General features: G+C 39.2%; 1 protein-coding gene and 1 long non-coding RNA gene across 7 annotated transcripts in view; one reads left to right on the top strand and one right to left on the bottom strand.

Moving 5' to 3' along the window:
* Positions 1–964: 964 nt before the first annotated feature.
* The window catches only part of RGS22 (regulator of G protein signaling 22), a 161,630-nt gene continuing 144,707 nt past the window's right edge, over positions 965–17,887 (top strand). For 5 of the 6 annotated variants that reach the window (XR_004435283.1, XM_033202831.1, XM_033202834.1 and 2 more), the window contains exons 1-3: positions 1,033–1,187; positions 1,679–1,707; positions 13,651–13,713. Coding sequence is in view for 5 of the 6 variants with exons in the window: in XM_033202831.1 (XP_033058722.1) it covers positions 1,163–1,187; positions 1,679–1,707; positions 13,651–13,713 (117 nt within the window). In the remaining variant the exon portion in view is untranslated. Of the gene's footprint in view, positions 1,188–1,678; positions 1,708–13,650; positions 13,714–17,887 lie in introns of all 6 variants that reach the window. The other variant, XM_033202830.1, reaches the window with a different exon arrangement.
* LOC117079170 lies at positions 10,398–15,967 on the bottom strand. Its single transcript, XR_004435285.1, has 3 exons — positions 15,788–15,967; positions 10,585–10,694; positions 10,398–10,435 (listed from the first exon to the last, which is right to left on the bottom strand). It is a non-coding gene; the product is annotated as an uncharacterized LOC117079170 (long non-coding RNA).

The following is a 17,887-nucleotide window of genomic DNA, read 5'->3' as shown; positions in this document are numbered from 1 at the left end:
CTTGTGGGGCCCCTGCCAGCCTTGGAGTATTCCTACAATGTAGGAGGCAATTGTGAAGCCACCGAAGGTTTTAAGCAGGTCAGATTTGCATTCAGATGGATGATTTTGCATTCATCATGGAGAATGGGCTTAAACTGAACTCCACTGGAAGCAAAGACTGAAAAAAGCAGTTAGGAAGTTTTTACAACAGTTCAGATGGAGCGTGTACTAAGGATCTTCTTACTAGCAGGAGCGGAGAGGAAACTCCAGATTTCAGAAACACTAAGGCAGAATAAGGAGAACCTAGTGCTTTACTGAATAAGAGGGTTGGGTGGCGGGAAGTTTTAGGGAAAAGCTCCCAGGTTTCTGGCTTGAGTCTTGGGTAACCTAACAGACGAAGGTACCACGTTAGGTGAATATGAGGCCTCCTCAAGTAATTTTTAAGCCCAGCTATCTTCAAAATGCAGCAGTCCTAACTGGCACACACGTGTTGGGGAAGTTCGCGGTTCCTATAGGCCGCGAATTATTTAACTTTTTACACAAACATTTCATACAACTGTGATGGAGATCAAGAGCTGTGTGTTGCGGGCCTCCTGAGGAATGATGAAAACTGGAGGCCCGAGTCTTCCCTGCTTCCTCCGCTTCCCAGGACCAGCCGCTCTGGCCGCCTCGCGCCCCGCGTGCCCGCGGCCTCTCCCTCCCTTGGAGCACCGCGTTTCTCTAGCCGGTGGTGTTTGGCTGTAGTGGAGGAAGAATGGGCCTGAGCCGCGGTCCCACAGTAACGAATTAGCGGCCAGTCGGGTCTCGAGGGCCACAGGCTTCTCCAGGGCGCCCCTCCCGGGTGACTGCGACGGGGATCCGCACGCGCGTCCGTCCCCAGCCCTTCGCGGCTCTGGCCCCTGCCCAAAAGGAGGAGGAAGGGAAGGCAGGGGGAGGCTGGGTCGTTCCCATCGCGGCTTGGTAACCCTGAAAGGCGCCTGACCGGCCGGCCTGGGCCTCCCAGGGCGGCCGCATTGTCTAAGCTCCATAGCAACCCCGGCGCCTTGCGCGCCACACGAGCCGGCGTAGCCCCGGAGCCCGCGCGCCGCCGCCGCCGCGTCGCTCCGGCCCTGACCCGAGCTGAGCCCGCGCGCTGGGGCCCTGACGGCCCGCGCGGGCTCCAGGAGCGGGCAGAGGCGACGGCATGCCCGAGAAAAGGCTCACAGCGGGTAGGTGGCGGCCCCACAGGGACGGAGGACCAGCCCGCGGCGTCCGGGCCGCACCACGCTCCAGTTTCTGGACTTTACCTCCTGCCCTCCTAGAGGTATCCCCGCTCCCAAACATGAGAAAAAAGGGCTTCACTGCCCTGTTGGATTTCATGACGAATTTCACGTCCTCGCCGGTTTACGCTGGCACCGCATTATCTCGCTTAATTCTGCATATTGTACGTAGAATAATAGAGGGTTCCGTCTATAAAGAAGGGTAACTGCTGGGTCACAGTGAATTAGTGACCAGGCAGGATTCCAGAGGCCTTTCCTTCCCACTTCCATCTTGAATTCCAACTTAAAATGCAAGTCATGTACAGAGAATGAACAGAGGGCCAGAAATGTACTGAGCGTGCCCGTGTATAACATAGGGCTAGGTTCTGTCTTCCATGATTTCATTTACTCAAAGGAAATCAGTTTTGAGGGAGATAATGTAATATTTTGTCTTGTTTCAGAGCCACCAACTATTACAGAAGAAGAATTTGTAAGTACGATTTCAAGGGGCTATTTATTTTTTTCTTTGGCCTTTAAAAATATAGCAAATATTAGATCATAGAAGAAAGCTGTGTGTTTTCTTTCCTCCTTTTTGCCAGAGTTTTGGTTTAGAAACAATTGTAATAACTGTGTACAACATCTTTTTGAATTCTCTATCTGGCACATTTTTAAGAAGGGGCCAATTAATTTGTACGGTGGATGCTGTTCATCATTAAAGTTCTTTCACATAAATGGCCTCATTTAATTTCTCTAAACTCTTTAATGACTCTATGAGAGGAAAGTTTTATCTCCGTGGCTGTATTGTGATGTGGCTGTGCAGTTCCTGGTTGGAGTAAACAAAAGTAAATGGCATTGATGGATAAAGAGTGGTCAATTTATCATTCCTTTACAAATGTACTAAATACTCTCAGCTCAGACTTCTAGAGAGGTTAAATAATAAAAGTACTTTGCTAAATATATCCTATATATTGTCATTTAGGTGAGTGCTACATTTAGGGTGGGTTCCATTGTAATTCCCATTGTATACAGTGGTTAAGGAACTTGCCTGAGGTTACACAGACAAACAGGAGGTGTCAGAACCTAATTCCTACCAACGTCTGAGTCTGATTCCAAGAGCTCTAAGCACTTCTATTATTTATTATGTCTTCCAGCACTTATTTCTATGTTGGCTAATTATCTTATTTGCTTTTGGCTTTCAATCAACAAACATGAGTGATTATATAGTCATAGTGTGGTCCTGGATGCTGAGGTTAAGTCTCAAGAAGTTCACAGTATAGCAGAAGAAAGGGCTAAGGCTGTGTGTGCTGGTGGCTTTCACATTCACCTTTCCAGAGCTCCGGTCCATTGCTGGGAGAGACAGACAGACAGACACACACACACACACATATACACACATACACACACAGAGCCCCTGAAGGTACACAGAGCAAGTCAGAAATTCCTCCCATCTTCTGGCCATGTTGGCAGAGCTCTGCTTTAAGAAAAAAAAAAAAAACATTACACACACACACACACACACACACACATATTTTCAGACAGGGTCTCTCTCTGTCACCCAGGCTGGAGTGTAGTGGCCCCATCACAGCTCACTGCAGCCCTGACCTCCCTGGGCTCAGGTGATCTTCCTGGCTCAGCCATCCGAGTTGCTGGCACTATAGGCACGTGCCAGCACGCCTGGCTAATTTTTATATTTTTTGTAGAGACAGAGTTTCACCATGTTGCCCAGGCCAGTCTCAAATTCCTGGGCTCAAGCGATCCACCCACCTTGGCCTCCTGAAGTGCTAGGATTACAGACCTGAGCCACCATGCCAGGCCCAGCCACTCTGCTTTTAATGGGAAATTTCTTTAAGCTGCTCCAGGCCTTCCTGAACTACTCTTAGTTGCAGCAGGAGGTGAGCATTTCTGAAGCCAGCAAATCTTTTCCCATACTGCTGAAGAACACTCAGCAACACGCCACTTACCGTTTGAGCAGTTCACCTAACCATTTTAGGTGTTGGCCCTGTCCATGAACTCATGATAGCTTGAAGACTCTAGGCATTCCCTTTCTCTTGGCTTGATTTCACTGTCTCTGAGTTCTCTTATCTTTCATTATTATTCCCCCTTTCTGGCTTCTCTTTTTCTTTTCTCATGAAAGTACTGACCTTCAGGATTCTGTTCTCTGGCTTTCTCTGGGTGAGCTCCTCTTCAGTACCCCTGTTTCGTGGGACTTCCACATCTCCACAACTCCAGTCCAGACACCACTTTTAATGCCAGCTCTATATATCCAGTGGGTTATTGGGACTCTTCATCATCTGAATGTCCGTGTCAACAGTCTAAACTGAACTCTCCCCAGGCCCCCCGACACCATGCTGTTTTTCCTCCACTTCTTATTTTGATTTGTGGTGCCACTGGCCAGTCACTCATATCAAAGCCTTTCTTCCCTTTTCTTCATCCCCTGCCTGCAATCATTTACCAAGCTCTTTTCATAGCCATATCTTTTTCTTCATCCACACAACTACTGTCTCCTTTCAGGCCCCCACCCTGGGCCTGGACTTTGGTTGTAATCCTAACTGATGTCATTGCCTCCAATATTCCTTCTGCCAACTCCAATTTTTCGTTGTCTAAAGCGTAAAATTCAAGCTCCTGAGCAGCAGTTGTATTAGATTACTTCCTATTCCTTTACTCTGTCTGCCTTTAGATTTTTCCTTCTCCTGTCACTCTTACCCTGGCTATCAGATTGCTATTAATTTTTTAAAACATTACCATGTTACTAGCTTGCTCAGAGCTTTTATTAATAACTAGTATTTATTGAATGCTGACCACATACTAGCTACTAACAACCCTATTAGGTGCTAACCACATACTAGCTACTAACAACACTATTAGGTGGTTATTACTGCCCACATTTCACAGAAGAGGAGGTCGAAGTTCACAGTGGTTAACTAAATGGGCCTGAGGCCACATATCTTGTAACTGGTAAAGCCAAAATGTCAAATGCTTTGCTTTAGCCTTCAAAACCTTTTCTATAACTTTTCAGCCTTCTTTAACCTTATCTCCCAATGCTTTTCTCTGTGATAAAGACAACATTCTTACTGTTTTTGGTTTCGTTTATAAACTACATCCACATGCCTCCTGCCCCAGCCAAACTATACCCCACTTGTCTCCTTGCCTTTGCTGTCAAATTTTGTCTCAGTTGCCCTTCCCCATCTATTTCATAATGTTGCACATTCTTCAAGGCCCAGCTAATCTCCTCCATTAAGCCTTTCCAACTAACATCATCCAGACTGCCTGTGAGCTCTGAGCAGCTTTTAGCTGAGACCAGTTTATAACCAGATTCTCAAATTCACATGCTCAACCAAGTATTGTCTATAGATTAAATAATTAACATGTCTTGCACATGTAGTTACCCCTGTTTTTCCAAAGTGTGAAAATATTGTTCTCATTAATAAATTACATATTCTTAGGAAAAATGTGTCAGGGACCTGTAGTTCCCCAAACTCCATTCTCTCCCTTTCCATAGTAGATATTAGAACCATTGCTATCCCAAGTTAAGACTATGTTTTCTAGTTTCCCTTGCAGCCAAATGTGTTTATGGAACCAAATTCTGGCCAATACGATGTAAGCAGAAGTGTTGTGTCCTACTTCTCTGGAGAGCTGATGTTTATAGAGATCAAATAACGGACCCTTAGGTCACACAGCTAGTAATTAGTTGAGCCACAGTTAGTTAGAAGCTGGGCTATTCTAACTTTAATACTTACATAAGTGTAGAAGAAAAGAATGAACCCTTTTTCTTCTTTTCTGCTGACTGGAATAAAGTTGTAATGCTGGAGCTAAAGCAGTCATCTTAGATCATGAGATGGACCTGGCATCTTGAGGATGGCAGAGACATAAGATCAGAGGGGCCTGGGTCCCTGATATTTGGGAAACCACAATACTTTATGATTAATGCCTTATGATTACAACTGCTTATGATTGAGAAAAATATTTTATTATTTTATTTAAGTAGTTTTCTGTTTTTTGTTTTTTTGGTTTTGTGCTCCTGTGTTCATACCAACGTTTTTTCATATTGTATTTTCTCAGTGGATCTAAAAGTACAGTGCTGTTGTGGACACCCACAAAATAATATTTGAAACTTAACATGTGGTCTTCATCGTCAAAGGATAGAATAACTCATTTAGAATAAAGTATTTGTTTGTCAGGGACACATACCTTGTATATATTTTTAATTTTTTACCTAGGTATAAGGTACACATTGAGAAAGTTTAAAGTGAGAGTGAATTACAAAATTTACACATTAAAATTTAGGGCTGGGCACAGTGGCACATGCCTATAATCCCAGCACTTTGGGAGGTCAAGGTGGGGCGGATCACAAAGTCAGGAGATTGAGACCATCCTGGTTACCACAGTGAAACCTTGTCTCTACTAAAAATACAAAAAAAAAAAAATTAGTGGGGAGTGCCTGTAGTCCCAGCTACTTGGGAGGCTGAGGCAGGAGAATTGCTTGAACCCAGAAGGCAGAGGTTGCAGCGAGCCAAGATCACACCACCACACTCCAGCCTGGGCAACAGAGCAAGACCCCATCTCAAAAAAAATAAAATAAAATAAAAATAAAAATTTAGGAATCACTCTCACTTTAAACTTACAGCTAAAGTAAGGTGTAAGGTACACATTCAGAAAGTTTAAAGTGAGAGTGACTCTTAAATTTTTTTTTATCATTAAAATAGAGTGCATTAATAGTAAAGATTTAAGTACCTGACTTTTATATTTAAAATAATGTCTTTTTCTTGTGCCTTAAAAGTAGTTTGTTTGCAACTATGCAAGTAAATGTGCCAGGCTTCAAAAAAAAAAGTCTTTATCAAGTCTTCCATCAAAAAATTGAATCCAGGAAAGAAAATTCTTTATGGAGTAAAAACATTGTAGTGTAATGATCTATTTTGTTGAAGGTTTTCTGATTTAAAAAACCCACAGTTTTATTAACTTTAAAAGCAGATTGAAAGCTGTTTAAAAAAGGAAAAGTTAAAAAAGAGAATACCTTGTAATCTTACCATCAAATTAAGATAAACTTTAGCTTTAAGCAGTATTTATTTGTATTTTACTTGTTAAAAATGGTATTCATTTTTAGCTAATTTTTAGTCTGTTCAAGTTTCTATTTTGTAGGTTGAATGAAATTATAATAAACATAGGGTATTTCTCAAGCATGAAGACATTCTCATTATTTTAACATACAGTAACTAGTTGGCTCTCCATATCCATGGATTCCACATTTGTAGATTCAACCAAACTTGGATTGAAAATATTCAGAAAAAGGCCAGGTGCAGTGGCTCACACCTGTAACCCCAGCACTTTGGGAGGCTGTTGCGGGTGGATCACCTGAGGTCAGGAGTTCGAGACCAGTCTGGCCAATGTGGTGAAACTGTGTCTCTACCGGAAATACAAAAATTAGCTGGACGTGATGGCACATGCCTGTAGTCCCAGCCACTAGGGAGGCTGAAGCAGGAGAATCGCTTGAACCTGGGAGGTGGAGATTGCAGTGAGCCCAGATCACGCCGTTGCACTCCAGCCTTGGTGACAGAGTAAGACTCTGTCTCAAAAAAAAAAATTTTTCAGAAAAAAATACAAACTTTAAAAATACAGGATAACAACCATTTACATAACATTTACATTGTATTAGGTATTGTAAGAAATCTAGAGATGATTTAAAGTACATGGGAGGATGGGTGTAGGTTATATGCAAATACTATGCCATTTTATATGAGGGACTTGAGCATCCCCAGATTTCAGTATCTGTGGGGGGTCCTGGAACCAATCTCCAGTGGATACCAAAGGACAACTGTATAGAAAAAAGGTCCATAATTCCAGTCCTCATAAACATGACTAATTACTTGGCAATTAATGACCACTTGGTGTTTTTTTTTTCAAATAAAATATGTTAAATTATACATAATTGGGTTAAATGAACAGTGAGAGCCTACTGGGGCTGACACACTAGGCAGCTTTATATGGAAACACTGGAAGGCAGGGTAGACCTAAGTGCCACCCCTGCTTTCTTCTGTTCTTGTTTCTTTAAGAGGTTGCAGAGCTAGCGGCCTAGTGTTGTGAACAAGTCTTTAGGAAACTAAGACAGGTCCCAGAGGTCCTTTGTAAAGTGTTAGGCTATTTGGAATTCTTTCATCTGTATGGAATCCTTTACTCTGGGTAGGAATCAAATTCTCTGATGCTTTTTTGGAACTACAGAAACTGTTAGCAGTCCCATTGATAAGTTAGTAAATAAGTATATTATTAAGCAACTTTTTCAATGTATGGCCATATTAGACACTACTGGGTGTAAACATTGTTATTAATCCCCAAAGTAGCATACCTTCTGATCAGAGAGATGGCCTTTAATATGAAACAGTAAAAGGATAAGCAGTTAGGTGTTAAGTGTGAGATTTGAATCGAAAGTACATCGGGATTTAGAGAGGTTTGCCACATCCTCTTTCTAACCGTATAGAATGGGAGAAAAGGTGACCAAGGGTGTGAGATACTCTCTGCTTTAAATAAGTATATTGAGTTGTAAAGATCGTTTTTTTTTTTTTTTTTTGAGACAGAGTCTTGCTCTGTCGCCCAGGCTGGAGGGCAGTGGCACGATCTTTGCAGTGAGTTGTAAAGATCTTTGTACAAGGAGAAAACCTTAGGGTATTCGTGCCTAATGAATTGTCTTAAGCCTAGTAGGTATAATTCGAGATATGACTGAATAAAAGCGAGTCCAGGCCAGGTGCGGTGGCTCACACCTGTAATCCTAGCACTTTGGGAGGCTGAGGTGGGTGGATCATGAGGTCAGGAGATCAGACTATCCTGGCCAACATGGTGAAACCCTGTCTCTACTAAAAGTACAAAAATTAGCTGGGCGTGGTGGCACGTGCCTGTAGTCCCAGCTACTCAGGAGGCTGAGGCAGGAGAATCTCTTGAACCTGGGAGGCGGAGGTTGCAGTGAGCCGAGATTGTGCCACTGCACTCCAGCCTGGTGACAGAGTAAGATTCCATCTCAATAAAATAAAATAAAATAAAAGTGGCGGGGGGAGGGGGTTGGGGCGTCCAGAGCTTTCTTCACCTTCTCAAGTCTTTTGGGTACTTGTTGAGAGAGAGAGACAGAGAGAAGGAAAGGGAAGGGGAGAAGAGAAGAGAAGAGAAGAGAAGGGAAGGGAGGTGAAGGGAGGGGAGGGGAGGGGAGGAGAGGGGAAGGGAGGGCGGGAGAGGATAGGACAGAAGGCCGATGGAAAAGTACTTCTGGATAGATACTGAGGTAATCTGTGATGATAACCTTTGGAGGATAAAAGCAGAATCCATACTTTTGCTCCTCATTGCATGAACCATTTTAATATCTTCCTCTTCCATAGACTTCATTTATAGAAAATATAATTTTACAAACCAGTGGGGATCTGATACATGGGCTTTTGGTTTTCAAATGTCAAAAATGCCTTGATCTAGGCAAGCCATACTTTCAACAAGATGTGTTGTGGAGCTTGTCTCACCTTGCATTCTCTTTTTCTGACTCTTTTTCTCTTTTGACAGTATCTCTTCTTTTAATTAGTATTATTTGTTAGAGTTTTTTTTTTAAGTTATTAGTCTTTTCTCTTTAGGTTTCGTGTCCTCAGTGTAATCTTTCAATTATTCAGTAAAAAATGTTGTAAACGTTTACTATCTAAAGGCATTGAAAAAATTAAAATAATAAATAGGGAACAGCCCTTTTCCTCCAGAAGTTCACAGTCCAGGATGAGACATGTAAACAATTACAGTATGAAGTGATGAAGGTTTTTATAGGGGAAATACAGATGACCACTGCTCCAGACCTCTGGAGAAGAAAAAAGATGGGTACGTGAATACGAGGGAAAATTTTTCTGGGCGGAATAATCAACATGTGCAAAGGTGCGAAACTATAAAAAAATTGCTATGACTACAGCGTGTAGTATGAGATAAGGCTGGACAGTGGGCAGGAGCCAAATTGCATTCACCATAAGCCCTTTTTGTGGAAGAAAAGGATTGGAGACTGGGGGAACAAATGGATCCCTTGTATTAAATGAGGTGTGGCTAGGAAGACTGACCCATAGGGTGGTATGGATAAGAAAGAATAGGAAAGATGGGGTTTGGCATATGATGGATAGGACGGTGAACCAGAGGTCAGTCCCTTGGTAGATAGGATTCCAGAGTATTAGTCAGAAGATGGTCAGATAACCAGGAATTTATTCTAGAGGCAATGATGCTGATTTGAGAATCTGTTGTTTAATACACAGAAGGCTAAGAAGCCTGTCCATAATGTGCAGAGAAACTTGATCTTATTTCCTTGTAATAAGGCCCCCCTCCAAACATTTTACTAGGAAAAAATATAAACATGTAAGAATTAAAAGAATTGTATAGTGAACACTGATATACCTACCACTAAGATTTCACAATTTTTATTACATTTGTTTTTTTCACATAGCTGACCTGTCTATCTCATCATCCATCCATCAGTCCATCTTATTTTTTATGCATTTTAAAGTAAGTTACAGACATTGATAAACTTCACCTCTAAATACTTCATGAGTATCATGAACTATTAATAGTATTCAGTATTAGTTTATGATTGTTTTGTTGATGCAAAATTTGTACACTGAAACGCAAACATTTAAAGAATAATTTGATGAATTTTGACAAATGTATACATATACCTGTGTAATCCAAACTCCAATGCATATGTAGAACATTTTCATGTCCTAGAAAGTTCTTCAAGCTCCTTCTCAGTTGATTCTTGCCCCCATTCCCCAGAGACACCTACTATGCTGTCTTGCTTTCTGGCCTCTCTCCTTTGCTCATGCATTTCTCTGTGTACCCAGCATTATTACCCCTCATATTTATATTTCTAAATACAGAATTTGAAGTTATTTGAAATGCATTTCAAATGCCATTTTTCCCACTTGAGTCTTTTCTGCTTCTTCTTACCAGATAACATCTTTCCTTCCTTTGGAAGAAACAGTTTATATTGTAATTCTCTTATGGCATGTATCATATTCTTTCTTGGACTGTGGGTTTTTTGTCTTCTTATTTCCTCTTCCTTGCTTATAATGTCTTTGTATATCTTGCATCTTTTAGAGTTGTAAAGAAATTGGACTGGGTGTGGTGGCTCATGCTTGTAATCCCAGCACTTTGGGAGGTCTAGGTGGGAGGATTGCTTGAGCCCAGGAGTTCAAGACCAGCATAGGCAATATAGTGAGACCCTGTCTCTACAAAAAAAAAAAAAGTTTTTTAATTAGTTAAGTGCCGAAGTGACAGAGCAAGACCCTGTCTCAAAAAAAAAAAAAAAAAAAAAAAATTGTAGTTCATCTGGTTTGAAGGTGCAGCAAAATAACTTTAAGCAAGAAATTTTACCTACCATAATTAGCAAGCACACATAAACTATTTTGTTAACCCTCTTTCAGTAAGACATTTGAGAAGTTTGGACTAAAAATGGAAAAGCTGACTTCATTTCCACAGATGGCACACCTGTAATACATAAAAAAAAAAAAAAAAAAAAAAACGGGTTTCAAGAGTACATTCAATTCTGAAGAAGTGTTCTGTTCTTACCTTCATTCAACAGAGAATCTGTGTTGCAAATTTTGCAGTCAGGTTTATGGAATGATGTAATGGAGGAAATGATTCTAACTCAGTTTTCTTCTTGATTATACCATTAACCATCACCAGTTTATTGATTATTTGGAAGATGTTAAACCTAAGCATAGAGACTTAGAGCATTTTAATATAGCCAAGTAATGGGATTGTGGAAACTCTTTGAGAGTAACTGAGTTACTTCTTCAGCTCAAGGCCTTAATTTATTTATTTATGTTTTTTAATTAAAGGGTTTGTGGTGTAAAGGGCTTATCAGATACTCATGGGTTTACAAGACTGCTTACTGATGTGACAAGATATTTTGAACACATTGAACTAGAAACTGCAGTGGGAAAATAGGTTCCTTTATTTACTAAGAGAAGGACAAGCCTTTCCACTCAAGTGCCACACGTGAGTGAGCAGATCGCACTTGGAGGGAACACTTTATTTCCCATTGTGTAACTACCCAATATCAACGCAATTGCTGAGGTTTGATATTGATAGAAATTAAGGCACAATTTTAGAAAAGAAATATTGATTTTGATGTATTTGATAATACCTGAGGTTTTCATAGTTTTCTGTAAGTGCAAACCAAAGGATATGACTGAATGCCTAGGAAATGTCAAGTCACCAAGGGGTTAGAGCAGTGCCACTGCTGCCACCTGAGAACTCTTACCAGTCCCTGGTGAGATGAGCTGAGCTCAGGAATCTAGAGTAAAATTTGAAAACCTTTATGGCAGTTTGACAGAGTATATTTATATCTGTTGAATACGACAAAAAATTGGGATTGCCGTATGTATCTTCTATTTCATTTTCTAATTATTCATTCAAAGTTATCTATCTGAAATAGGTTAAGGAAAAAAACAAAAACAAAACAGAGCTGGGCATGGTGGCTCATGCTTGTAATCCCAGCACTTTAGGAGGCCGAGGCGGGCAGATCACTTGAGGCCAGGACTTCGAGACCAGCCTGGGCAACATGGTGAAACCTTGTCTCTACAAAAAATACAGAAATTAGCCGGGCATGGTGGTGGGCGCCTGTAGTCCCGGATAGGAGGCAAAGGCATGATAATCACTTGAACCCAGGAGGCGGAGGTTGCAGTGAGCTGAGATCACGCCTCTGCACTCCAGCCTGGGTGACAGGGCAAGACCTTGTCTCAAAACAAAAATAAAACTAGTATCTCCTCTCAGATAGTTCATTGAGTTAGAATCTTTTAGAAGTGCAAGACATCTGGAAATGAATATATGAATCTGAAAATTAGAAATTTCAGGCAGTGTGGCAATTCTAGGTAATACTTAGGTCCACCTGGTGCTATGAAATACATATTCTGTATTATGGCTAAAAATTAAAAATGAAATGTATATTTTAGAAAAACTAACAAGGGATTGTATTGCACTACTGTATGTTATTTAAGATATACACTGTTCACATCTGTGGATTTTTGATCATGTGATCCAGTACTGCCAAATTTGTCCACCCTTATTGTAGCACAATGCCTTCTACCCAGAATTCAGATGTTTTCTCATAAGAGTTAGCAAAAACTAGATAGTCCACTAAATACAGTTGGAATTATTAAAGTAACTTTGGAAGGTAAAGTTTGATAGGTTATTAAATGCCTTGTAGTTTCCCCCAAAAGGATATCTGCCTTGTTCTGCTTTGTTAGACTTTGCCAATCAGGACTCTCTTTGAGCACGTGCTACTAAGGTACTACTACTAACATAGTAAATTTATTAAATCCTTAGTTTGTTGTTATTTTAATCAGTTGAAATTTTTAGAAAACTAAATCTTTTGTTTTAAGGTTTCTAGTAAGTTTCTTGATATAAATTCTATAAGTGATTGTTTATAACTCTCTTCTGTTGCTGCAATTACTTAAATTATCCTGAAAATCTACTTTCCAAAATAGGTGCAATATACTATAGTGTCTTCTTTATAGCACTGTATACTTCAGTACATTTTTAAAAATTGGCCAGTATAAAAAGAAAGTAATCAGCCATGTGGAAATAATAGCATTGTGTCATATTGTCAACTTTCATGTTAGATTTTCAAAATTGCAACATAATTATGAATAACAAAATAAACACATGTACCATATAACAGTTATGCCATGATGTGCTTTTGACATAATGGAAACAATTACTAATAAAATAAGGTGTCTTAGGATTTGGAAGAGAGATTTTGTTCTTGGCAGTGGCTTTTCAATTTTGCCAATTTGAAAAGTGGCTATGTTGGTGGATGAGATAGTTATGGAAAAAATGTATACAATCTTTATTCTTAGAACACATGCATTGTCAAAGATTCCTCATGCAAAAGTGAAGCAAGATCCAGATTAAAAAATGTATCTCATTCTGGGGTGGCGGGGCAGTACAACGTTTTCTTCACTTCTTTTATCACTTCCATTGGGCAATTTAAGAAATTTACACGCTCAATTTCATTTGGGCTCCAAACACTGCTTCTTGTTGACTCTGCCTTTACTTTTATGAAATATATATATATTTTAATAAGTCTGTGTGAAACTTACCATGTGGTGGTATTATTTTGTATTTGTTGATGTTTCATTTAAGTGTTGTGCTGTATTTTTCATGTGTTCTGTTTTCCAACTAAGTATAGTAGCAAAGTGTTTTAAGAATATGCTGCCTTCTGTTTTCTTATTTTTTCCTTTCAGAGATTGGAAGGAAACTATAAAACACTATAAACTGTGTCCAGTTTATAGTGAGGGTTCACTGTTTACTGACTAAAAGAGATTTGAAGATCTACATGATGATAAATTCATAGCAGAATAAGAGAATAATATAGGCATGATTTAAAACATTGTTGTATAATTATAATACTGTGTTTTTATGTTTTTTTTTTTTGCAGGAAGATTCTCTGGCAACAGATGATTTCCTTGTAGACTACTTTAATGAATTTCTGAGCCTTCCAGTGAGTTTATTATTATGATCTATCGAATACATATTATCAAAGCAAAATATTTTAATCACTGGATTATCTTGTGAGACCAATTTATCAGGGATAATGCTTTTTAAAAAATATTAAAGCATTTAGGTAAAGGTTTTATCTTTTTATATAATCATTTGGATTTGAATCATATTTAGAAATTATTGAAGAAAGCTGGAGTTTTTCTAACCATTATAAAGCATTCTGTACAAACTCTGGTTCAGCTGTATTTGGCACCATGTTAGGCTTTTTATTTATTTATTTATTTATTTATTTATTTTGAGACAGTGTGTCACTGTGTCACCCACACTGGAGTACAGTGGTACGATCATGGCTCACTGCAGCCTTGACTTCCCAAACTCAAGCGATCCTCCTGCCTCCCAAGTAGCTGGAACTGCAGGCATGTGCCATGACGCCCAGCTAACATGTTAGACTTTTGACAGAGGTGATAAGGACAAAATATCAAAAAAGTCAAGGAACTAATTTCTTGCTTTCAAGCAATTATTTTCATCCTCTTGGATAGATCTTAAAGTGGAATTTGTATTTAAGGCAACTAGAGTTTTATATCAGTAGTAAATAGGACTTGGCACACTGTCGTTGGTGTAACATAGATTGATGCCAATTAATAGTTTCAGTCATAGACAGCAGTAACATATATTGTGAGTATTAAGGGATGTCCTAGTCCATATAGTCTATGCTGCTATAACAGAATAACTAAGATTGGGTGGAAATTTATTTGGCTGACAGTTCTGGAAGTTGAAAAGTCCAAGATCAAGGGGCTGCATCTGGTGAGGGCCTTCCTCCCACATCATGCCATGGTGGAAGGGCAAACAGAGATTAAGAGAATGAGGGAGAAAGAGGGGCACTGACCTCACTTTTATAACAAACTTTAAACAAGTTTTATAACACTCTCTTGATAACCAACCCACTCTCAAGATAATAACATTAATCCATTCAGGAGAGCAGAGCCCTCATGACCTAATCACTTCTTTTTAGGCTCCACCTTCCAACACTGTTGCATTGGGAATTAAGTTTTCAACACGTAAAATTTGGGGGACACATTCAAACCACAGCAAGGAATTGGGGAAAAGTGAAATGAGGGGTCATAAAAAGACGTATCTTGTATGGAAATAAAGTTAATAAGGAATGCTGGTTAAAAGACATACAAGAAAAGGTTTCTGCTATTGGGTTATGAAAACTGTTTTCCAGAAAAAAATTGAAACATAAAAAAAAAAAATCACAAGTAATTTTAAAGGGAGTGTACCATAAATGTGAAGTCTCTTAAAGTCTAAACACTGGAAATACCTTTTGAAGGGAAAGTACTATTCAGTACTTTCTTGTGTAGATTAGTTTTATATATATGTATGTATCTATGCATGTGTGCACGTTTGTTTTGTATTTTTTTTTCTAAAATAATTTTGTACTCTCTCTATTGGGCATAGCTAGGTCTCTGGACCCATTATGGAAGTTAGATTGACACACCAAAGCCCCTGCTCCCTTTCCAAGAACAAGCCTGAGCAACACCACAGGATACTCAAAGAGTTCTTGTTTGGTCTGACTCTTTAACTTTTGTTATCCAGTTGTATATTATATAAAACCCAGCAGCATCACAAAATTGCCAGAACTTTGCTTTTCCAGATTATGTAGTCTTTCCTGTGGGCTCTGCAATCTCCATTCTCTCTCCAAAACAAGTACATTTTTGTGAAATTTTAAATAGAAAAATCTCTATATAGATCTAATGTCAGTTTCTTAACATTTGCATTTCAGGGTCTTGGGATTTGTGATTACATTGACTTGTTTTGGGAAAGAAATTCTCTTAATTTTCTTTTTCAAAAAATCTATTTTAAATTATAGAAATGACATACCATTAGTATAGACAGTTTACCAAAAATGTGATAATCCTGGCACCCAGTCAGAATACACATTGCCATTTTTCTGTTTCCTTTCAGACTTTAGGTGACATGACAGTGTGATTTCTATTGAATTCCATGTAGTAATGTTTTTATCCCTCCTGAGCAAGACCTGAAGTTTGACCCCTTCGTGTGTCCCAAGCACTCACCTGGGCTGCCTTTTTCATGTTTACTATCTCTCCAAATCCTTCTGTTTTTACCTCTGCCTCCTTTTTTTTTGAGTTCCTTTTGCATCTACATTCAGGATCACACAGTCTACTTATTAATTACCCGTTCTTCACATTACAAGACAAGAGAAGAGAAAATATTGTCACGGGTTTTCAAAAAGAATCTGGGGACAGGGAGGAGAAGGAATGATGTATTCTCAAACCAACTGTCTGGCAAAATTCTAGAACAGATTAATAATGTTTGGTTTATGAGCACTTAGCTAAGAATTAGAAGCCAGTATGAGTTTACTGAGAGTAAGTATGCCAAACTAATCTTTCTTTTTTTGGATAGTTATAGACTGGTATTTTAGGGAACCATAAATTAATGTATTATGATTTCAATAAAGTATTATAAAAAATAATAAATTGAATCATGTTACTTCCCGCTCTGTTCAAAACTCTGTCTAGGGACTTCTCATTACACTAAGAATAAAATCCAGAATCCTATATGATCTGGCTCTTGCTAGCTCTTGATCTTTATTTTCTCCTCACTTTCCCTACTTACTTTCCAACCTGACTGACTTTCTTTATGCTTCTCAAACGTGAATATGCCACATATACTCAGGATCTTTCTATCTGGCATGCTCTTCTCTGAGATACCTGTATCACTTTCTCCCTAACTTAAATCCCATCTGTTTAGAAAGCTTTCCCTAACAACCCTATCTAAAATAACAACCTCAACACATGCTCCACTTATAATGCTTTGTCTCCAAAGACCTTATAATTATCTGTGAAATTAGTTTTCAAATATTTGAACTGGTTCACTAACCATAATCAGCAGGAGTTGATTTTTAATAACCTACAGATTGAATTCCAAATTTGCTAGTATACAATCAAGACCCTTTGTAATTTGGCTTCAGCTTAATCTTTCTAGCTTTGTATCTCGCTTCACATTACTTGTGCCATCCTGCATACTCTTTCCTGCCTCCCCTAGCCCACCAATCTGTCTTGACCACACTTATTCTTCCCATGCTCAAATCTCACCATGTAATTGTTGGTATTAGGAATGAGAGAACTGTGTTTGATTCCAACTTTTCCACTCTTACCGGTGTGATCTTAGAAACCTGCTTACTTCATTCCTCGATTTCTTTCTCTGTGAATTAAGCTTACTTAATTCCTCGATTTCTTTCTCTGTGAAGACAATATGACTATCTTACAAGATTATTATCAAGCGAGGTAATGTATATTAAGTGCCTAGCACAGGTTTAGTGCTTCGCTTTTCTTTTCCTTCACTAATTAGACTATCTCATCTTCCATTCCTGTAGCATAACAGGCAATCACTCTTTAATGGGATTGGTGGATGGTCAATCTAGAGGATAATCTTATGTGCCAAACAAATCTGTCATTGGCTTTGCCTTTTTAAAACGATTTTTATCAGAGACTTGGATGAAAAGTTGCAAGTTCCAGTATTAGGTCACTCATCTAGTAAATAATGGTCCGCACAGGTTCAGATGGCTTAAAACTTTTGATTGTTCCATCATGCTATGATGTCTATAGAACTGGCAGCAGAGGAGTAAACTAATGATTTGAGTAAGAGAATCTGGTCTTGTTTTTATCCCGATAGTATGAAATGGACCAAAACAAACAAAGTTAATGTGGTTTTAGGGGTCATTAATAGAAGTGTAGTCAAGATCAAGAAAAATATTAGTCTGGAGCACGGAACTCAAAAAATGTTTCTTTGAATAGGGTTGAATTGTCAGACTGCGCTTAGACTGTTGTGTTCCATTTTTGGTGCCATATGTTAAGAGTTGCTCTGCCAAACCAGACTCAGGGAGACTTAGCCAATGATCACTCTGGAAACCATGTCAAATGAAGGGTTGAAAGAAGTTTGGTGTTTAACCTGGCTTGGGAATGGGTGGCAAGGGTGAAAAGGAGTAGTCCTTTTCAAATATTTTACGATTTAATTGAGGAAGAAGGGTAAATGTATTCTGTGAAACTAGAGTGCAGAACCAGGGCCAGCATTTATGAGATAAATTGATTTGATTTTCACTTACCATAAGAAGGAACTTTAGAATTTGTTTTCTAACAATTAAATAGGCTGAC

Source organism: Trachypithecus francoisi, unplaced genomic scaffold (assembly GCF_009764315.1).
Source record: "Trachypithecus francoisi isolate TF-2019V2 unplaced genomic scaffold, Tfra_2.0 Lachesis_group7, whole genome shotgun sequence".
Lineage (NCBI taxonomy): Eukaryota > Metazoa > Chordata > Mammalia > Primates > Cercopithecidae > Trachypithecus > Trachypithecus francoisi.
This window is presented reverse-complemented; position numbering and strand designations above follow the sequence as displayed.